Source organism: Olea europaea, chromosome 9 (genome assembly GCF_002742605.1).
Source record: "Olea europaea var. sylvestris chromosome 9, O_europaea_v1, whole genome shotgun sequence".
NCBI lineage: Eukaryota > Viridiplantae > Streptophyta > Magnoliopsida > Lamiales > Oleaceae > Olea > Olea europaea.
In genome coordinates, this window is record NC_036245.1 from 4970559 (window position 1) to 4992440 (window position 21882).

A 21882-nucleotide genomic window follows, 5' to 3' on the forward strand; every position below is an offset into this window, starting at 1 on the left:
CCCCCCCACCCCCAAAAAAAAATTTGGGCTGGTGATTGTATGATATTCTACAATGAATGATAATTTACTTTGACATTAGATGTAGATTTTATACTATAAATTTTGGCAGGGCACAATTTTAATAGTTAATGATATATTATGCACAGTTCTTGAATCATCTGCAAACTTCTCCTTGCGATTCTTCTCATTTCTTGAATCAATCACGTCATCAGCTAACTTCACCACACAAGAAGGTGGATCTTGAATTTCAGAACCCTATCAGTACTGTCCAAAGCGGCATCATTTGCAACATCATTAGAAGGCGAATCTTGAATGATTGCTGTTTACAGGGTTTCTGTGTCCACCTTTGAATCTTGTTCATGACCAGAAAAGAAGCACTTCAACTTCTTTAGCAGTAAAACAATGCCGTTCAGGGAAGGGAGAAATTCTTGGGATTAACCTGGAGAAGTAATCATTTTGAGGGTATGGGCAGAATCAGAAGTCTCAGCCATGAGAGAATAGCGTACTGATTTCAAAGCTGAGAGAGAAAAGAGGAGAATAGAAAGAGAGATTTCACCGTTGAGGGGCTTAATTGCTGATGTGGCGGTGAGTTGGTACTTAATTTACCATTTGAAGTGATTTAACTGGTCACATCATTTCTCCGGCATCCACTAAAGCACATATATTAACGGATTCCATTCGGTGAGTGATTGAGGGGGATGGAGCAACGTCAGTAGCCAATGGGACTATTCATGAAGTTTGGTGAGTAAGTCCTGATATGGTGTAAAGTTCAGTGGCCATTGAATTATTTAACTTTCCTCCGTTCATCCCCCTCCCTTCACCTCGCCGCTCCCTCTCATGTGCGTCTGCACAGCACAAACCATATTGAGACTATATGGATCCTCATCGAACTTCTTGTTACATCGATTTTCGCTTAAAACTTTGCCAAAATTCATATACAAGGTACTTTTTCATTTTATTATTATCATTATTTTATAATCAACTAGTATTTTTATTTGCAACTCATATGGTGTCCTTTACGATTACTTTGAATTCAGATGAGTTAGTTATGCGTTTTTTTTGTTGTTTCAACTTTTCTACTTATATAATTTTGACGAAAATTTTGTAGTGGGGTCAAGGCTTTGAAGCTCCCATTTTGAAGTTTGCTGCTTTTAGCAGCATTGCTGCCTCTAGAGTTTTTGATGCAATTCCAGCTGCAGAGAATTTACAAAAGATATTAGCAATAAGTTCTGGAACTAAGAAAACTTGTATTTTCCAGTCCAACAGTCTGCGAGAAATTTCCCTAAGTTCTGGGACTGACCACTTAAAGATTATCGATGAATGTCTCCAATTGGTATCATTACAAGATGCCAAGAAGTTTAAGGCAAAAATTTTGAAACTTGGATTACAGGAGGATAACAGAATTTTTAATGAATTGGTCGAAGTTTATACAGATGCTGGAAAAATAGATCCGGGATTACAAATTTTGGATGATTTTGCAGCCAGCAGCAATTTATCTTCCTGGAATCAATTGATATTTTTATTTATTAGGAAAAAAATGTATAATCAAGTATTTAGTCTATTTTCATGGATGTTTAGCAAAGGTGTTACCCCAGATGAGAGCGCTGTTGCTACTGTCTTTCAGGTGTGCTCCGGTGGTAGAGATGGTTTTCACTTTGTGCGGCAAATTCATGCTAAATTTATCCATCTTGGCTTGAGCAAAAGCCCACTTATCTGTAATCCTCTGATTGATTTGTATTCAAAGAATGGATTTGTAGATTATGCCATGCAAATTTTTGAAAAAATGCACACGAGGGATAGTGTTTCTTGGGTTGCCATTATATCGGGCTTCTCTCGTAATTCTCGCGAATTAGAAGGTATTCTTCTTTATAGTGAGATGCGTAAATCAGGAGTATTCCCTACTCCATACGTCTTTTCAAGCATTATAAGTGCCTGCACCAAAATAGAGTTGTTTGGACTTGGAGAACAACTACATTGTCTAATAATCAAGTGGGGATTTTCGTCCGAACTTTTTGTGTGCAATGCTCTTCTCACACTTTATTCTCGATATGGGAATTTGACATCGGCTGAGCTGATTTTCAGTGAAATGCAGTGCAAGGATAAAGTCTCTTACAACACATTAATTTCTGGACTTGCAATGCAAGGATCAAGTCATAAATCTCTTCATTTGTTTGAGAAAATGCAGAGTGAGTGCTTGAAGCCTGATAGTGTCACAGTTGCAAGCCTCTTGAGTGCTTGTACATCATTCGGGGCTCTTCATAAGGGAACACAGCTGCACTCCTATGCAATCAAGGCAGGAATGTGTTCTGATATAATTATTGAGGGCTCTCTACTTGATCTTTATGTAAAATGTTCTGATGTTAAGACATCACGTGAATTTTTCCTTTCAACACAGATGGATAATGTGGTCTTATGGAATGTGATGCTAGTGGCCTATGGGCAGATGGGTGATCTCCATGAGTCTTTCCATGTTTTCTCCCAGATGCTGATTAGGGGGCTAGAGCCTAATCAGTATACATATCCGAGTATCCTAAGGACCTGTACTTCCGTTGGAGCACTGTATCTAGGAGAACAATTACATAATCAAGTCATAAAAACTGGTTTTCATTCAAATGTGTATGTTGGTAGTGTGCTTATAGACATGTATGCCAAACATGGAAAATTGGACAGTGCCATGAAAATTTTCAGACGTCTTGATGAGGAAGATGTTGTCTCTTGGACAGCCATGTTATCTGGATATGCTCAACATGACTTGTTTATGGAAGCTCTTAAAATGTTTCAAGAGATGCAAGACCACAGAATTCGATCAGATAATATAGGATTGGCAAGTGCAATCAGTGCATGTGCTGGAATTCAAGCTTTTAATCAAGGTCGACAAATTCATGCTCAATCAATTGTCTCTGGATACTCTCTTGATCTTTCAGTTGGCAATGCACTTGTCACTTTTTATTCTAAATGTGGTAATATGCAGTACACGTACTCGGCATTTGACAAAATTTATGCTAAAGATGACATTTCATGGAATGGATTGATATCTGGTCTTGCCCAGAGCGGACAGTATGAGGAAGCACTGAAGGTGTTTTGTAGAATGATTCAAGGTGGCAAAGAAGCTAATGTGTACACCTATGGGTCTGTTATTAGTGCATCTGCTAATACAACAAATATAAAACAAGGTAAACAAATTCATGCCAGAATAATAAACACAGGGTATGACACTGAGATAGAAGTCAGCAATGCATTGATCACCTTGTATGCAAAATGTGGAAGCCTTGACAATGCTTGGAGGGTGTTCTTTGAAATGCCTCTAAAAAATGAGGTTTCCTGGAATGCTATGATAACAGGCTACTCTCAACATGGATATGGCAGTAAAGCTATAGAACTCTTTGAGGACATGAAAAAGATGAGAGTGATGCCAACCCATATAACCTATGTAGGGGTTTTGACAGCCTGTAGCCATGTGGGATTGGTGGAGGAGGGGTTTACCTACTTCAAGTCTATGAAAGAAGAGCATGGCTTAGTACCAAAACCAGAACATTATGCTTGTGTTGTTGATATTCTTGGACGGGCTGGTCAAGTGCGTCGTGCAAGAGAATTTGTGGATTCTATGCCAACTGACCCAGATGCAATGGTCTGGAGGACCCTCTTAAGTGCTTGCACAGTTCACAAGAACATGGAAATAGGGGAATTCGCAGCCAAAAATCTTTTAAAACTAGAACCTAAAGACTCGGCTACATATGTTCTTTTGTCAAACATGTATGCTAATGCTGGTAAATGGGGTGGTCGGGATTGTACAAGGCAGCTCATGAAATATAGAGGAGTGAAGAAAGAGCCTGGTCGTAGCTGGATTGAAGTAAAGAATTCAATTCATGCATTTTTTGTTGGCGATCATCTTCATCCTCTAGCAGATCAGATATACGAGTTTTTAGAGGATCTGACCAAGCAGGCAGTGGCGATCGGTTATGTACAAGACTCTTCTAGCCTTTGGAATGACTTAGAGCTAGGGCAGAAGGACCCAACTGCGCATGTTCACAGTGAGAAGTTAGCTATAGCATTTGGACTTCTGACCTTGCCCAACATAATTCCTTTGCGAGTGATGAAGAATCTGCGTGTCTGTAAGGATTGCCACAATTGGATTAAGTTTGTATCTAAAATTTTTACTCGAACTATTGTTGTAAGGGATGCATACCGCTTCCATCATTTCAAAGATGGTGACTGTTCCTGCAGAGATTACTGGTAACTTGAGCACAGAGAAGGAAGATAAGGTAACTTCCTTTTTTTTTTTAAATTTTTCTCTCTCTCTTTTTTGTATGTTAAATCACACCTTAAGCCTTTTTTCAGAAAAACATCCTGTAGTTCGTCCTTTCTCCATTTATCTATTTCCTCCGCATTCCTTTTTGCTTGACTGATGTACAAGTCTTGAAATTTAGAATTTTCTTCCAAAGTAAAATACTTGAACTACAAAATGATTTCCCCACTACCAAATTTTACTTATGCTATCTATTTCTTTGTTTCAATGTGTAAACTGCTCTGGTCACTTTTAATCTAGGTTGCTTTTTACTCACTGGGAACTGTTTCAACTCGACTATTTGCACTTCAAAAATTTTGAACAGGTATATCATAGGTGGTTGTTTCTCTTTCTTAAGCTCTCTCATTTAGTTGTCATCTTATAAAGTGTATTCTGCATTTCCAAATGTGTTATGATTCTTTTTGGACATGTCACTACCTCGTAACAGAGCATTAAAGCAACCAGCAATAATCCTTGTTTCCTTGAAACTATTTTGTATTTGTAGATTAATCTATTTTATATGCTCCGCTTCTTTACGCTTTTCAATGGCGTGATCTCAATTCTCGATCCAATTATTGTCAATTCTTAGTTCTTGGTTCGCTGCTTGTAATCAGCTTCTCTATTGGATTAAACTGTTATTATTATTATTTTTTTCTGTTTGTGCTGTTGTTGTAATCTTCATTATAGTGCTGTTTATTCCACTATACAATCATTTTCAAAATTTTCTTATTGCTGATCACCTGATACTTCTTTAAGTCATTATTAATTTTCCCTACACCTGCCAAACTTCGAAGGTTATAGAGCTTTGATATTGTAGATAAATTTGCATCTTCTTCCTCTAATGCTTAACATGGCACAAAACTATCCATGAAAATTTAAATGAATAGGAGGTTTTTTAAACTGACTTTTGTTTTGATTCACCAACTATTTTGTGATTTGTTGGTTCTTTGGATATCTGTTCCAAGTAATCATTTTTTCACGGTCAGATATGTTTCCGTTAAGATTTCTTTGGAAAACCTCTGCAGGTGTCAACTTTCCCTAATATATATATATATACACACATGATCACTATTCATTTTTAATACCCCAATTTTCACACTGTAAAGGATGGCTCTGTATATATTGGAATTTTTACAATGCCTACGTCGATTATGGAACTCTTAAAATTTTTAAAAATCCCTTTTGGGATTTGTTTATTACCTTCATCCTTTATTGGTTTCGGTTATGTTGGGAACTGATGGTGCTTTTGCCTGTTTTGTGATGATTTATAGTTCAATTTTGCCATGTAATCTTTGATTCTTTAGCACGCAGTTAACTCATTTATCAGTTTTTGCTGATTGAATTAAAAGTCAAGATTTCGAGTTTTGGATTATGTTAATCTTATTCTATTAAGAACAAAGGTTAAGGCAATTCCTTATTTATGTACATTAGACAAGGTGTAGTGTAGATTAAGTACCTTTCAAATTTATAGCATAGTACTGCTCACTAGGCTCAATGATGATGATTATTGTCTTCATAGCTTTTTATTTAATTTATTTATGTTTGATCTAGCTATTGTGCTGAAGAACACAAGGATGATTAAAAAAGGGAACCGAGTTGCAAATGATAGTATCATAGGAACACTTACAGTTCGGTTAGAAGATCTTGTCCAAGTCGTTGCTAAATCATGTCAATGTGCTTTTATAAATTTAATTTTCAATTAAGATCTGCTATTTCTATATAAATTCTGGCCTGTATTTAGGAAGTTCCTATTCCTTCACATGGAGTTTCTGAATGTGTAAGGAGAGATGGTTTAGAGGCTATTATAGGCATTAATGAATGTTCGGAGAGGAAGGCTAAAGCTAACGACTCCAATGGAGATAACAAGCACAAAAGTGAGGACAACATCTGCAGCTTATTTTCAATAAATTTTGTTGTGAACATAACAGAAATAAATAGAATTAGAGTTGTACCCGATGAAGCTACTACCGTACATGTGTAGAAATCCCGAATTGATCAGTTAGGGATTGATTGTAATATTTTGCAATATGGTATAATTAGAGTTAATATAGGAAATATCTTTTCCTTCTTAAGTTAGAATATTTCTTTCCTTTCTTTTCATTGTATTACACTATATATTGATGTATGGGGTTGTAATAAATAATCAATGAATTGAGAATAAAATAGTTCTATTTCTTCTCCCCACTCTACATGGTATCAGAGCTTGGGTATGACTTCAAACCCGGCTATCAATGGCAGAAAATACTACTAACAGTAAAAACTCAGCCTCCTTTGAATCCGGTGTTAGTAAAACCGAATGCATCCATAACATGAACTCAATCGTAGTTGATAATTCCTCTCTTCAACTCACGGTTGAAAAGCTCAATGGTAGGAATTACAGAGAGTGGGCTCAAATAATTAAGTTGGCGGTCGACGGGAAAAGAAAAATTGGATATCTTATCGGTGATGCTAAGCAGCCCATAGATCCGACAATTCAACAAAAATGGAAATCTGAAAATTCCATGGTAATGTCGTAGCTCATCAACTCTATACAGCCATCCATTCATAAAATTTGTCTCTTCATGGCAACGACGAAGGACGTATGGGATGCGGCTCGAGATATGTACTCCAACGCAGAGGATTCGTCCACAATTTTAGAAATTAAAACGAAATTATGGAAGGCGAAGCAAGGAAAAAGGGAAGTCACTGAATACTATATGGAGATGACCAGTTGATGGCAAGAATTGGACCTTAGCACCGATGAATAGTGGGATTGTGTGAGTGACAATGTTTGAAATAAGAAAAGGGTGGAAAACGAACTTGTGTATGAATTCTTGGCTGGGTTAACAGGGAACTGGACGATGTGAGGGGTCGGATCCTCAGTTGCCGACCACTGCCGTCCACCTGCGATGCGTTTGCTTAAGTGAGGCGCGAAGAGAGTCAACGATCAATCATGTTGAAGAAGAATTTGGACTTGAAGACAGTGTTAATGAGTCGGCCCTTTCATCTAAAGCTATTGGGCCTAATGGGTCAAATGAGATTGGGCCGAAAGGAGCAATTGCCAAAATTAAAAAATTTGTACATGATGGGCCTAAATTTGTTGGGCCTGATTCAGGAGCCCAAATACATAGGGGAACAAAAAAATTTGGATCATACCTAATACAACAAACAGGTCGTCCGTGGTGTGACCATTGTCGAAAACTTGGACATAAGGAAGATATGTGCTATGATTTGCATGGAAACCAAGACTAAATACCAGAAATCAAGGCTACCAAGGTATAAATGCTATGATCCAATTACAAAAAGAGTATTTGTCAGCCTTGATATCACCTTCTTTGAAAACAACTCCTATTTCCAAAAATCCTCGCTTTAGGGGGAGAATATAAGTAAAGATGAAGATCGATTTTTTGAAATATCTCTTGATCCTTTCAACACTATCCAAAACACTGAATCTATCCAAAATACTGAACTTACAACACCATCTCGGCCCAACATGCCATCTATAGAAGATAACCTCGAGGGGAGAACAGATAAAACAACATGACAGAGATAATTATTTATTCAAGAAAGCCAAAATCAAAGGATAATGAGAAACTCACACTCGAAGCACTACAAGAGTCGGAAACGATGATAGCTCCAAATCTTCATGAGCTTTCTCAAGAATCTTTTGACACTGATCTACCTATTGCTCTCAAGAAACTCGATTATGCATTCTTGACCTTATTTCAAAATTTGTTACTTATAATGTTTTATCTTCAAAATATCGAACCTTTGTTTCTAACCTTGATAGTACAGAAATTCCAAGAAACATTTAAGAAGCTCTAAAAATTCCCAAGTGGAGAAAAGCAGTAATGGGTGAAATGAAGTCATTGGAATAAATGAAACTTGGGATGTGATGAAACTGCCAAAGGGAAAGAGACTGATTGGGTGCAAATGGGTATTTAATGTAAAATATAAAGTAGACGGAACAATAGAAAGGTGCAAGGCTCGTCTAATTGCAAAGGGATATACTCAAGCATATAGCATAGATTACATAGAAACATTTGCACTAGTTGCAAAGCTGAATACAATCCGAGTTCTATCCTTAGCAGCCAATTTGGATTGGCCACCCTAACAACTTGATATTAAGAATGCATTTCTGAATGGGGAGCTGGAATAAAAAGTCTTCATGATGCTACCACCTGGATTTTCTGGGGAAAATGAAGGACATAAAGTTTGCAAATTGAAAAAATCTCTATTTGGCCTCAAACAGTCACCCAATGCATGGTTTGACAGGTTTGCGAAAGTGTTAAAAAAAAGGGAATACCAACAAGGGCAATCAGATTATACTATGTTTTTCAGAGTATTTGAAGATGGGACAAAGACTATTTTGATCGTATATGTTGATGACATAATCCTCACTGGAGATAATACAGTCGATTTAGAAAGGCTAAAAGGAGGATTAGCCAAAGAGTTTGAAGTAAAAAATCTGGGACAAATGCGATATTTCTCAGGAATGGAAGTAGCCAGATCAAAGATGGGGATTAATGTTTCGCAACGAAAATATGTTCTGGACCTCCTAACTGAAACCGATATGCTTGGATGCAAACTAAGCGATACTTCTATAGATACTGGATGGAAAACAGAGAACATCGAAAATTTTGTTGAGGACACATATCAATAGCTAGTTGGGAAGCTAATCTACCTCTCCCACACTAGACCCAACATTACATTTGCTGTAAGTATGGTAAGTCAACACATGCATGCTCCAAGGGAAACTCATCTAGAAGCAGCATACTGGATTTTGAGATATCTCAAAGGCTCCCATGAGAAAGGACTACTGTTCAAAAAAGATGAGAAAAGAAAGAAATATTTACCGATTCTGACTGAGCAGGAGCAATAGAAGATAGGAGATCAACCACTGGCTATTGTACTTTTGTATGGGGAAACATAGTAACCTGGAGGAGTAAAAAACAAAATGTAGTTGCCAGGGGCAGTGCGGAAGCAGAGTTCAGAGCAGCTGCTCAAGGAATATGTGAAGGCTTATGGTTGAAGAAACTCTTGGATGAACTACAAATCCCAACGAAATTTCCAATTAAACTCTTTTGTGATAACAAAGCAGCTATCAGTATCTCACTTAATCCAGTTCAACATGACAAAACCAAACATGTAGAAGTGGACATGCACTTTTATTAAGGAGAAGGTTGAAGATGGAACTATGTGCATGATCTACGTTTCTACCAAAGAACAGACTGCGGATGTATTCACTAAAGAGCTACAAAGACAAGTATTCAATGATTTCATCTGGAAGTTGGATATGATCAATATCTATGATCCAACTTAAGGGGAAGTGTAGAAATCCTGAATTGATCAATTAGGGATTGATTGTAATATTTTGTATATGGTAAAATTAGAGTTAATTTAGGAAATATCTTTTCCTTCTTAAGTTAGAATATTTCTTTCCTTTCTTATCATTGTATTACACTATATATTGATGTATAGGGTTGTAATGAATAATCAATGAATTGAGAATAAAATAGTTCTATTTCTTCTCCCCGTTCCACAACATGCATATGAATTACCAAAGCCATTAGGTTTCACCAGCCAGTTATTTTCTCATTGCAACCCACTCATCTTTTTGTTTTGCTTTTTTCTTCTTTTCCTTTTTCCATAGTTGATGCAACGACTTGAAACCTAGAGGATTCGAGTGTCACTAAGTCATAAACTAAGACTAATTTAAAGAATATTCAACACAATTATATAAATTATTAAATCACTTGCCAAAATTCAAATAATGTAATGAATAAAATAAATTAACTTGAAACGGGAAAATCTTAAAATATTCAAAATCAAATGAAATAATAATAGCTTGACAACGTAATGATTTTATTATCAAACTTTTGTCGCCATAAGCCATTTCCGTGCCGACTCTCTCGAATCGTCAATTATCTGAAAGTGGGGATATAATGGGTCAGAATAATTTTCAGTAAGCATGCGTGGATAATGAATTCATATATGTATCTCAACGAAAAATTTATGACTTGTATAAGGAGACACGAAAATTAGACTGAACTTATATGGCGCTAAATTCTCTCGCGTAGCTCTACTAAACTCCGGTCCATTCTTAATAAAATATACGTAACATGGATCAAAACATAACATAGTCGTAGAAGTATTACATACATAAACATTAGCCACCATAAACATAAAGCACAACTTTACTTTTTGCTGGACAATTCAAAATGATAAAAAGAGTTATTGTTGGAAAGAAATCCTTGAGCCGCTTGTAAGGTTGATTATTCATGTGTGATTTTATAAGTGTGCGACTATATTTAAAATGACTAGAGAAAGAGAGGTGGAGACAAAGTTATAGAGGTAGAGAGGGAGAGTATAAATAAGTTGAGGAAAGCTCAGTGTTGGGTTTGTCTCCTATTTAGAGTCCTTGTTTGAGCCATATTATTTTCATAAGAATGCATTCTTGAGTAGTGTATTGATGAGAAATGTGTGGATAAAATAAGGAAAATTTTTGGATTTGCATGTAATATTATTTTATTGAAGAAAAATGTAGTTAAAATGATATCAAATTACTATTTAAAAATGTATTTTTTTTGAAAGAACGTGGCTCAAACAGGGCCGTAGTGTAAATTCTTGACCACGTGTAGAAAAGTGAGAGGAAATAACTAGATGTTAGGCATGGTCAATGCATAAATGACATGTTGTCATAAAAATGATCCAATCAATACCTTCAATTATGTGGTCAAATCAATTCACTTGGCTTAAAACTTGGTGTAAATAATGCATATGTTCAAATCAATTCCTCGATTTATGTGGTCAAATCAATTACATTAGCTTGAAATGTGGTGTTAATAATGCTTGTGGTGAATAAATTATATTTAATCAAGACTAATTGGCATATTTACATATGTTTTTGTTGGAAAGCTTCCAAATCTGCCATATTCTAGGAGATTTAGTTTCCTTAAAATTAGCATTTAATATTTCTTTCTTACTTTATTCATTCTTTCCTTTTTTTTGTTCTACTGTAAATATAAATACTGCTATGAACCTATGTGGATAATGAGAATTATTTTTACAATATACTCTCTCATTAAAAGATGGCATCAGAACCACAAAACTGACTTACTTGAGCGTGCTTCATTCTGTGTTCCTCGTAGTTAGTAGAGGGCGCTCACGTTTCCAGCACCACCTGCAATTAGGCCCCGAGTTCCCGACGGTGTCGTGTAGTCACCTCTTAGTTCAGTGCAATTGGTATCTCCGTAGTCACCGTCGCAGTTTTTCGCTTTCGGCGCCATCTGAAGGTTCGCCATCACCCGTGCTTGGGTCCCAAATTTCCGCCGTCTAGCCTTGGGTTTTGGTTGGAGAAGTCTTCTCTCGTCGCCTGGAGTTCCTTCTTAGCCGTCGCTGGGAGTTACATCTTTTCATCGTGAATTTCTCCTTCGTGTGTCTGTGAGTTCTACAGTGGCCTTGTGTTATCTATTTGGGCCGAATTATTTTTTTAATTGGATTGTGATTTTGGACTTGGACTTGTTGGATTTAATATTTGTTGCTTTTTGGGCCATTGTAGTTAGTGTATTAATTCTTTAGGCTTTGGCTCATTGGACCGTGTTTAATTGTCTCTGCCAGTTAAATTGAATAACGGTGGTACTTGTATCAATTGGGCTTGTGTCCTTGAAATTGATTTAATTATTTAAAGTTACGAATTTGATTGAAAATTCTGATCCATGGAGATCTAGAGGAGGAAGTTTTTATGGATCTACCACCGGGATTTAAAAACAGAGGAGGCAAAGGGAAGGTTTGCGGATTGAGGAAGTCCTTGTATGGACTCAAGCAATCTTCAAGAGCTTGGTTTGAACGCTTTGGAAGGGTGATAAAGAGTCACGGCTACAATCAAGGCCAAGCTGACCACACTATGTTCTATAGACACACTGACGGAGACAAAGTAGCTATACTTATTGTTTATGTTGATGATATTATTTTGACAGGAGATGATAGCAATGAAATCGAGAGATTAAAGAAGATTCTTGCTAAGGAGTTTAAGATCAAAGACTTAGGTAACTTGAAGTACTTTCTTGGAATGGAGTTTGCAAGGTCAAATAAAGGTATATTTGTTTCTCAGCGAAAATATATTCTTGATTTACTTGGAGAAATAGGTTTATTAAGGTGTAAAGCTGCAGAGACACCCATAGAGCCGAATCTAATACTCCAACCCGCTAACCCTGAAGAAGTAATCAACAGAGAACAATACCAAAGATTGGTAGGGAAACTCCTATCTCTCTCTCATACATGGCCTAACATAGCCTTTGCAACAAGTGTGGTATGCCAGTTTATGCACTCATCAGGACCTGAACATTTTGAAGCCGTTTACAAATTTTTAAGGTACCTAAAGGGGACACCAGGTAAAGGCCTTTTATTTGGAGGATATGGAAATTTACAAGTTGAAATATACACTGATGCAGATTGGGCTGGAAGTGTCATTGATAGAAGATCAACTTCTGGTTACTGTACATTTGTTGAAGGAAATTTAGTAACATGGCGCTGCAAGAAACAAAGTGTGGTGGCAAGAGAGTAGTGCAGAGGCTGAGTTCGAGGCTATTGTTCATGGAATTTGTGAAGCACTATGGATTAAAAGATTACTAGAAGAGTTGAAAGTTACTAATTCATTACCAATGAAATTATATTGTGATAATAAGGCAGCAATAACTATTGCTCACAATCCAGCTAATCATGATAGAACAAAACATGTGGAGGTGGATAAGCACTTTATCAAGGAGAAAATAGAGTGGGGTAATTTGTATGCCCTATATTTCTACAGTCAAGCAAGTAGCAGATATACTTATAAAGGGTCTGCCAAAGAAACAGTTTGAAAACTTAATTAGCAAGCTGGCCATGGAAGATATCTTTAAACCAGCTTGAGGGAGAGCATTGGAAAGCTTCCAAATCTGCCATATTCTAGGATATTTAGTTTCCTTAAAATTAGCATTTAATATTTCTTTCTTTCTTTATTCATTCTTTCCTTTTTTTGTTCTACTGTAAATATAAATACTGCTATGTACCTATGAGATGGATAATGAGAATTATTTCTACAATATACTCTCTCATTAAAAGAGTTTTACACATGATTTTTAATCTGACTTCCAAAATAACTTTCCACTTAAGTCCTCAAACTATTGTTCAATAACCAATAAGATCATTAAACTTTAATAATAGTGCACTTAAGTCATAAATTTAAATATAACTGCTAGTAGTAAAAATTCGAAATGTTACAATCTATCTCCTTAAAATAAATTACTAGTCTTTGAAATTTAACTTGGAATTCTTCGAAGAGTTGTGGGAACTTGTCTCGCATTTCCACTTCTCGCTTCCAAGTAACTTTTTCAATTGAGTGATTACGCCATCACACTTTTACTAAAATAATCACCTTGTTTCTAAGTGCTTGAAATTTCTGATCGATAATTTCGATTGGTACTTCTTCATATCTCAAATTGTGTTGTAACGACGCACTTCTCAAGCACGGACATGTGAAATACATCATGTACTGCTAAGTGTTTAGGGGGTAGGGCCAGCTGATATGGTACACCTCCAACGTAGTTCAAGATTTTGAATGGGCCAATGAAATTTGGTTGCAACTTTCCCTTACCAAAACGTAATACTCCTTTCATAGGCATCATTTTGAGGATACTATCGCCTTCAAGAAATTTCGAGCCCTTTTCCTCTTATCTACATAGCTTTTCAGTATATCTTGAGCCACTTAAATACTGTTACGAATCTTCTCGATAACTTTTACAGTCTCTTTAATAATCTCTGGACCCAAAATCTTACGCTCGCTAACCTCATCCCAATAAAGTGGTGATTTGCATTTCCTCCTATACAATGCTTGATAAGGTACCATGTTGATAGATGTGTGATAACTGTTATAAGCAAACTCAATTTGAGGTAGATGCTTCTCCCAATGTCCACCAAGCTCTAAAGCACACAATTGAAGCATATCCTCTAATGTTTGAATCATCCGCTTAGACTGAAATCTGTTTGAGGGTGAAAAACTGTACTATAGTTCAATTTAGTTCCCATAGCCCGATGTAAACTCTTCCAAAAGTTCAATGTGAACCTTGAGTCTCTGTCCGATACAATTGAAACTAGTACACCGTGCAACTTTACCATTTCCTTAAAATACAATTGTACAAATTGCTCCATAGAAAAGGTCATGTGGACCGGTAAGAAATGAGCAGACTTTGTTAATTGGTCAATGATAACCCAAATAGTCTCCTGACCTTTTACTGATTTCAGCAAACCTACAACAAAGTCTATTGTCATATGTTCTCATTTTCATTCTGGAACATCTAATGGTTGTAGTAATCCTGATGGTTGGTGGTGTTCGTACCTTCACTTGTTGGCATATCAAACACCTATCAACATACATGGCTGTCCTTCATTCCTCTCCACGAAAATACCGCTTTTAGATCCCGGTGTATTTTGGTACTTCCTGGATGCACTGAATATGGAGCAAAGTGAGCCCCCTCTAATCTTTTTTTTCTCAATACCTTGAAATCTGGTACATATAGTCGTCTATGATGGTACATTACCTTATCGTTAGCTGTGATGAAGTCCTTCCGTTTTCTTGCCTCTAATATTTCGTTTCTCAATACCTCGAAATCTAGTACATATAGTCGTCTATGATGGTACATTGCCTTATCGTCAGCTGTGATGAAGTCCTTCCATTTTCTTGCCTCTATCTCTACTTTAATAAACTCTAAGGACTGTTGCCCTTCTGTTGACTCTTAATTCTGTCAAGAAGTGTTAGTCGGACCAATAATGCCGTCGTTCGAGCCGTAGCATTAGGCGGAGCTGTGACAATCTTAAGACTTAAATCTCTCGAACTCCTTCCATAAAGGTGTTTATGTGGTCAACATCGCCAATTGACCCATTATCTTCCTCCTGCTTAAGGCATCTGTTACAGCAATCCTCTTTCTTAGGTGATAATGGTTTTCACAGTAATAGTCTTTCACTAACTCAAGCCATCTCCCTTGTCTAATGTTCAATTTTTTCTGAGTGAAAATGTACTTGAGACTCGTATGGCTTGTATCAATGTCGCACTTGCCACTGTATCGGTAGTGTCTCAAAATTTTTGGGGCATGAACGACTGCAGCAAGCTCAAAGTCGTGAGTAGGGTAATTCTACTCATACGGCTTTAATTTTCTTATTGCTTAGGCAATCACCTTACCTTGCTGCATTAAGACACATCATAGACCGTACTTAGACGCATCACTATAACCTACAAAATTTTGTCCCTTCTGGTATGGTTAACACCAGAGTGTTCACCAATCTCTACTTTAACTCTTCAAAACCACGCTTGCTCTTTTCGATCCAGTCAAATTTTGCACCCTTACTAGTTAACTGTGTTAATAGTCCAAATATCTTTGAAATCCCTTTGATGAACCTCCTATAATATCCGGCTAAGCCCAGAAAATTGCGAATTTCCTCGATACTAGTTGGCTTCGTCCAATTTAGAATTGTCTTCACTTTGCTTGGATCAATTCTATTCTTCGAGCTGTAATGACATGCCGGAGGAATACTCTTTCCAATTAAAATTCACATTTCTTAAATCTTGTGTACAATTTTTCCTTCTAGATTTTCAGCACAATACTTAATTGTTCCTCACCCTCTCCTTCGCCAATTGAATGAATTAGGATATCATCAATAAATACGAAAATCATAAAAAACACGATTCATTAAGTCCATGAAGACTCTGTGAGCATTTGTCAACCCAAATGGCATAACTAAAAACTCGTAGTGACTATATCTAGTCCTAAAAGCTGTATTCGAGATATCACCCGTCTTGATTCTTAGTTGGTGGTATCCTGATCGTAAATCAATCTTGGAAAATACTACTGTACCTCGAAGTTGGTCAAACAAGTCCTCAATTTTCGAAAGAGGATACTTTCTTCTTAATAGTAATCTTGTTCAGTTCTCAATAATCGATGCACATCCTCATCGATCCATCTTTCTTTTTGACAAAAAAGTGCTAGAGCTCCCCATGGTGATGCACTAGGTTGGATGAATACCTTCTCTAGCGATTCTTCTATCTGTGCCTTGAGTTTTTGTAGCTCTTTTGGTGCCATTCTGTAAGGGGCCTTAGAAATAGGTGCGGCCTTGGGGGTGAGATCGATCGTGAACCCTTCTTTTGTTTCGGTGGCATGCCGGGTAAATCATCCGAGAAAACTTCTGGTATTCTCGTACCACTCTGACTTCACTGATTGTCAACTTCTTATCTCATTCTTTGTCGATTCCTGACATAAGAAAACCTACCCTATCCCTTGATTGTAGAATCCATCTTGCTTGTAATGGAGATACAACATCAGGTAGTGACCTACTCTTCTTAGTTATTGATAGGTTTTTGGAAGACTACCTCTTTCCTGAAACAATGAATTTTAAATAATAAATCCATCTCAAGAGTTACATTGAAATCACGCATATCTAATACATGAAGTTCCATCTCTAAAGACCTACCATCTTATCATTGCCTCCTTAACTATATTATCTATGTTCAGCACCTTTTCAGAGGGTATAGACACTTCTAAAGGTAAACATGCAGGTATAATATTCGCATCTAGTTTTTATGGGAATTTTAAGGGATATTGTAATCGAATAGAGAACTGGGAATTTTTCTATATTCTTATTCATTGGAAATCACACTATATATATATATACATGTACGATCTCTCTAAGGTATGCTAATTTCTCTAGTTAATTACGTTAATTTAGCTACTGAAATTAGGCTAATTAGAGACTAATTAGGCTACTGTAATTAGGCCTAATTAGAGACTAATTAGCTCGTCATGTTAGCCTATTATTCTGTAACACTCCCCATCAAGTTGGAGCATAGATATTAATCATGCCTAGCTTGTTACAAAGATACTCAACCCTAGTCCCATTTAACGCCTTTGTGAAGATATCCCCAAGTTGCTCTCCAGTCTTTACATAACCAGTAGAGATTATATTTTCTTAGATTTTCTCACGAATGAAATGACAGTCGACCTCAATGTGTTTAGTCCTTTCATGGTATACCGGATTTGAGGCGATATGAAGGGCAGCTTGGTTGTCACACCAGAGTTTTGCTGGTACCGAAGGCTTCAATCCAACCTCAGCTAGAAAATGTTGTATCCACAAAATTTCACATGTAGTCTGGGCCATGGCTCTGTACTCCGATTATGCACTGGACCGAGATACAACATTCTGCTTCTTACTCCAGGACACAAGGTTTCCACCAACGAAGATGCAATACCCTGTAGTAGACCGTCTATCAATTTTAGATCCAGCCCAATCAGCATCTGCAAAGCCTTTAATGCAAAAATGTCCGTGATTGTTATACACTATACCAAGGCCAGGAGCTCTTTTCAGGTAACACAAGATCTGTTCCAATGCTGTCCAATGTTTTACTGTAGGCGCAGACATAAATTGGCTAACAACACTGACAGCATAAGCTATATCTGGACGAGTCACTGTGAGATAATTTAGTTTTCCCACTAGTCTCCTGTACTTTTCTGGATCATCAAAGAAATCACCACATCTTTTGTAAGATGTACATTAGGAACCATTGGAGTGCTGCATGGCTTGGCTCCCATCTTTTCGGTTTCTGCTAGCAGATCAAGTACATACTTTCTTTGAGACAAGAATAGCCCTTTTTTGCTTCTTGTTACTTCTATTCCGAGAAAATATTTTAGTTGGTCCAAGTCTTTTGTGTGAAATTTGGTATGTAGAAATAACTTGAGAGAGGAGATTCCTGCACAATCATCTCCTGTAATGATAATGTCATCAACATAAACAAGAAGAAGAATAATGCCAGTTGCTGACTGTCTGTAGAAGACTGAATATCACATTTGCTCTTCTTCAACCCAAACTCCTGAGCTACTTCACTGAACTTGCCAAACCAGGCACGAGGACTCTGTTTTAGACCATACAGAGATTTCTTCATATGACAGACTTTCCCATACTTCCCTTGAGCAACAAATCCAGGTGGTTGCTCCATATACATCTCTTCCTGGAGATCACCATGAAGGAATGCATTCTTGATATCCAATTGGTGTAAGTGCCAATCTTGGGATGCAGCAATGGATATAAATAGGCGGACAGAGGTAAGTTTGGCAACCGTAGAGAAGGTATCCGAATAATCCACTCCATAAGTCTGAACAAATCCTTTTGCAACAAGTCTGGCTTTAAGTCTTGCTACAGAACCATCTGGATTGACCTTGATAGCAAAGACCCATTTGCATCCCACAGCTTTCTTGCCTTTAGGCAGATCTACCAACTCCCATGTGTGTCTGGCTTTAAGTCTTGCTACAGAACCATCTGGATTGACCTTGATAGCAAAGACCCATTTGCATCCCACAGCTTTCTTGCCTTTAGGCAGATCTACCAACTCCCATGTGTGATTTTCATCTAGAGCGTTTATCTCCTCAAACATTGCATTCTTCCATCCAGGATGACTCAAGGCTTCTTTTACTGTTTTAGGCACAGAGATTGAATCTAAAGAGGTAATTAAAGAACAAGACGCAGGAGACAGATGGTCGTAAGAAATGAAGTTAGCGATGGGATAAATAGATTTAGGGAGAGTACACTGGTGTTTACCTTTGCGAAGACTAATGGGAAGGTCAAGGTCGTTTGGAGAATCAGATGACGAAGTAGCCAGTGCAGGACACATATCATTGGTCTCTTGCCTTCTGGAATAAACGTGGATAACAGGTGCCTTTACTTGAGTAGGAGGTTGATCATTAGATGTTCTGGGAGATGTAAGAGAAGCGCCATCATCTGATTGCTCAATAGGAGCACTTGGATGTGTGATTTGGTAGATTAGCCACTCATCTTTCTCTCCCTGACTTGTAGAGATGGAGGGAGAGGAGAAGAATGATGTATTTTCTGAAAAGATCACATCAGTAGAAATTAGGTATTTATGGAGATCAGGTGAGTAGCATCGATACCCTTTTTGAAGATGAGAATATCCTAGAAAAGCACACTTCAAGGCTTTTGGATCCAGTTTAGTAACGGATGGCCTTACATCACGAACGTAATAGGTGCTTCCAAATACCCGTGGTTCCACTGGAAACAGTGACTTGTTTGGAAATAGAATACTATATGGAATATCCCCGTTAAGTACTGTAGATGGCATGCGATTAATCAGAAAATATGTTGTAGAGACGGCATCGGCCCAGAACTGCTTAGGAACCTTCGTTTGAAACAGAAGAGCTTGAGCTGTTTCAGGTAGATGTCTTTTTTTTTTTTTTTTTTTTTTTTTTTTTTTCGCTCAGCAACTCCATTTTGAGGAGGAGTATCAATACAAGAGGATTGATGAATAATCCCATGTTGAGTCATGTAAGTCTGGAATGAGTCTGACATATATTCTTTTGCATTATCACTTCTTAGTATATGCACAGAAGTATTAAATTGGGTTTTAATTTCAGCATAAAAGGCACAAAAATGAGAGAACACTTCAGATCGATTTTTCATAAAGTAAATCCATGTCATTTGAGAAAAATCATCCACAAAAGTAATAAAATATCTAAACCCAATTTTAGACACAACAGGACATGGTCCCCAAATGTTAGAATGAACCAACTCAAAAGCAGACTCAGCTCGTTTATTAATTCTCGGACCTAATGAGCTACGGTGATGTTTTGCAAAATGACACACAATCTAGTGAAGAGACATTGTGGAACTGAGGGCATAGTTTCTTCAATGTAGACAGAGATGGATGTCCCAACTGACAATGTGCTATAACTGGGGAGCTGGTATTGGAACAAGCAACTGATCGAGGCACCCACATATCAAGAATATAGAGACCATCAGATACGTGTCCTTTACCAATAATCTGTTTCGTCATAAGATCCTGAAAAAGGCAATGATCAGGAAAGAATGAGATACAACAATTAAGATCCTTGGTAAGTCTACTTATAGAGATCAAATTAAAAGCAAGTTTTGGCAACTCAGAACAGATGACAAGGTAATAGAGGAAGTTGGTTTAACAGTCCCAGATCCCACAATGTTATAGGTTGACCCATCAGCTATGGTAACAGGAGAGGGAGCTTTGTGTGATCGAAAAGCTAGAGAAGGTACTAGAATTACCTGTCATGTGATCTGTGGCCCCTGAATCAATTACCCATTTCTTTGAAGAGGAGATAAGACATGTTTTACCTGACTCAGCAAGGGCAGTAACTGGAGGGGATTCCTTTAGTGATTTTTGATACTGAGAGAATTTGGCATACTCATCACCTTATATCATAACAGTTTTCTCAAAAGATGAACTAGGAGCAGCAGCAACATTGGCGGTCTGAGTTCTCTGATTGCGATTTTGCAATTTCCTATAGTATGGCTTGGTGTGGCCTGGTTCATGGCAGTAGTAGCACACAACGCTGCTTGAATCATAGTTACGGTTATCAGTATTCTTGTTTCCTCTTCCCCTATTGTTGGGCCTCCTTGCATAGTAATTTCCCCCTCCTTTGGTAACAAGAACATTATTTTGCTGAATAGGTGATGTATTTTCAGTGCGTAGAACTCTATTGAAGACGTCTTGAAGAGAGGGAATTTCAGAATTAGAGAGAATTTGAGATTTGGAAGCCTCGAATTTAGGAGGAAGACCAGCTAGGAAGCTCATAACCGTCATTTGCTCCCTTTGAATTTGCTGAACTTTGACATCAGTGCTGAATGACAGTAGCATATTAAGTTCTTCATACGTCCTTTTGAAGTCCATGAAATAAGTTGTGAGGGACTTGGTTTCCTTTTCAGCACGGTAAAAAGCCCTACAAACTTCATAAATTCTTGACACATTTCCTTTGCCAGAATACAAAAACTCTAGATAGTCCATTAGCTCTTTTACAAATTCGCAATGATTAATTAAACCAATTACCTCACTGTCAATAGAATTTCTGATTTGTAAAAAGAGTTTTGCATCTTCTCTCAACCAACTTTGTTTTGTGTCATCTTTAGGTGGATCTTTATTTATGTGATCATCTTTGCCTATGCTCCGTAAATAGATTCTAATCGTCTTACTCCATTCCAGATAATTAGTGCTATTCAATTTATGTTCAGCGATTTTGGACATCACTGGAATGATCTCGCTCACAGATCCCTTGAACTCAGTCATCATTCAATTATCCGATAATAGGCAGATTGAAAGACTCAATTAATCCAACCCAAACAAAAGTCCACAAATAATCCACCAAGTCTAACAGCCTAAAGTTAAAATAAATATATCCAATATGGCCCAATTAAATAGATCACGTGTGTAGAGCCCAATAGAATATAAGTAGCCAACTCACCAGAAATTAGCCAAAGAAAATCCCGTAATTCAAAGACGGCCGACCAGAATTTTCCGTCCACAAAACAGCGTCACAAAGACGCGAACTAGAGGCGGAATCGCACGGTGAACCTGGAACGCAGACTCCAACCCAAATGGAGACCGAGGGATTCAGAAACTGTCGGCAACCCAATCGATTTGCCCAGCAATCCAATCGAGCTGCTGACTGTCTGTAGAAGACTGAATGATCACATTTGCTCTTCTTCAACCCAAACTCCAGAACTACTTCACCGAACTTGCCAAACCAGGCACGGGGACTCTGTTTTAGACCATACAG

At 37.5% G+C, this 21882-nt stretch overlaps 2 protein-coding genes across 37 annotated transcripts in view; both read left to right on the top strand.

The window, feature by feature from the left end:
- The window catches only part of LOC111399478 (pentatricopeptide repeat-containing protein At4g13650), a 37791-nt gene that overhangs the window by 1926 nt on the left and 13983 nt on the right, over positions 1–21882 (top strand). For 34 of the 36 annotated variants that reach the window (XM_023026789.1, XM_023026791.1, XM_023026790.1 and 31 more), the window contains exons 2-4: positions 147–942; positions 1109–4262; positions 4547–4610. In XM_023026789.1, the coding sequence (XP_022882557.1) occupies positions 838–942; positions 1109–4237 (3234 nt within the window). In that variant the 5' untranslated portion in view covers positions 147–837 and the 3' untranslated portion in view covers positions 4238–4262; positions 4547–4610. Of the gene's footprint in view, positions 1–146; positions 943–1108; positions 4263–4546; positions 4611–11415; positions 11708–21882 lie in introns of all 36 variants that reach the window. The other 2 variants (XM_023026788.1, XM_023026797.1) reach the window with 2 other exon arrangements.
- LOC111399852 (uncharacterized mitochondrial protein AtMg00810-like) lies at positions 12009–12830 on the top strand. Its single transcript, XM_023027346.1, has one exon. The coding sequence runs from the start codon at positions 12009–12011 to the stop codon at positions 12828–12830; it is 822 nt and encodes a 273-aa protein (XP_022883114.1).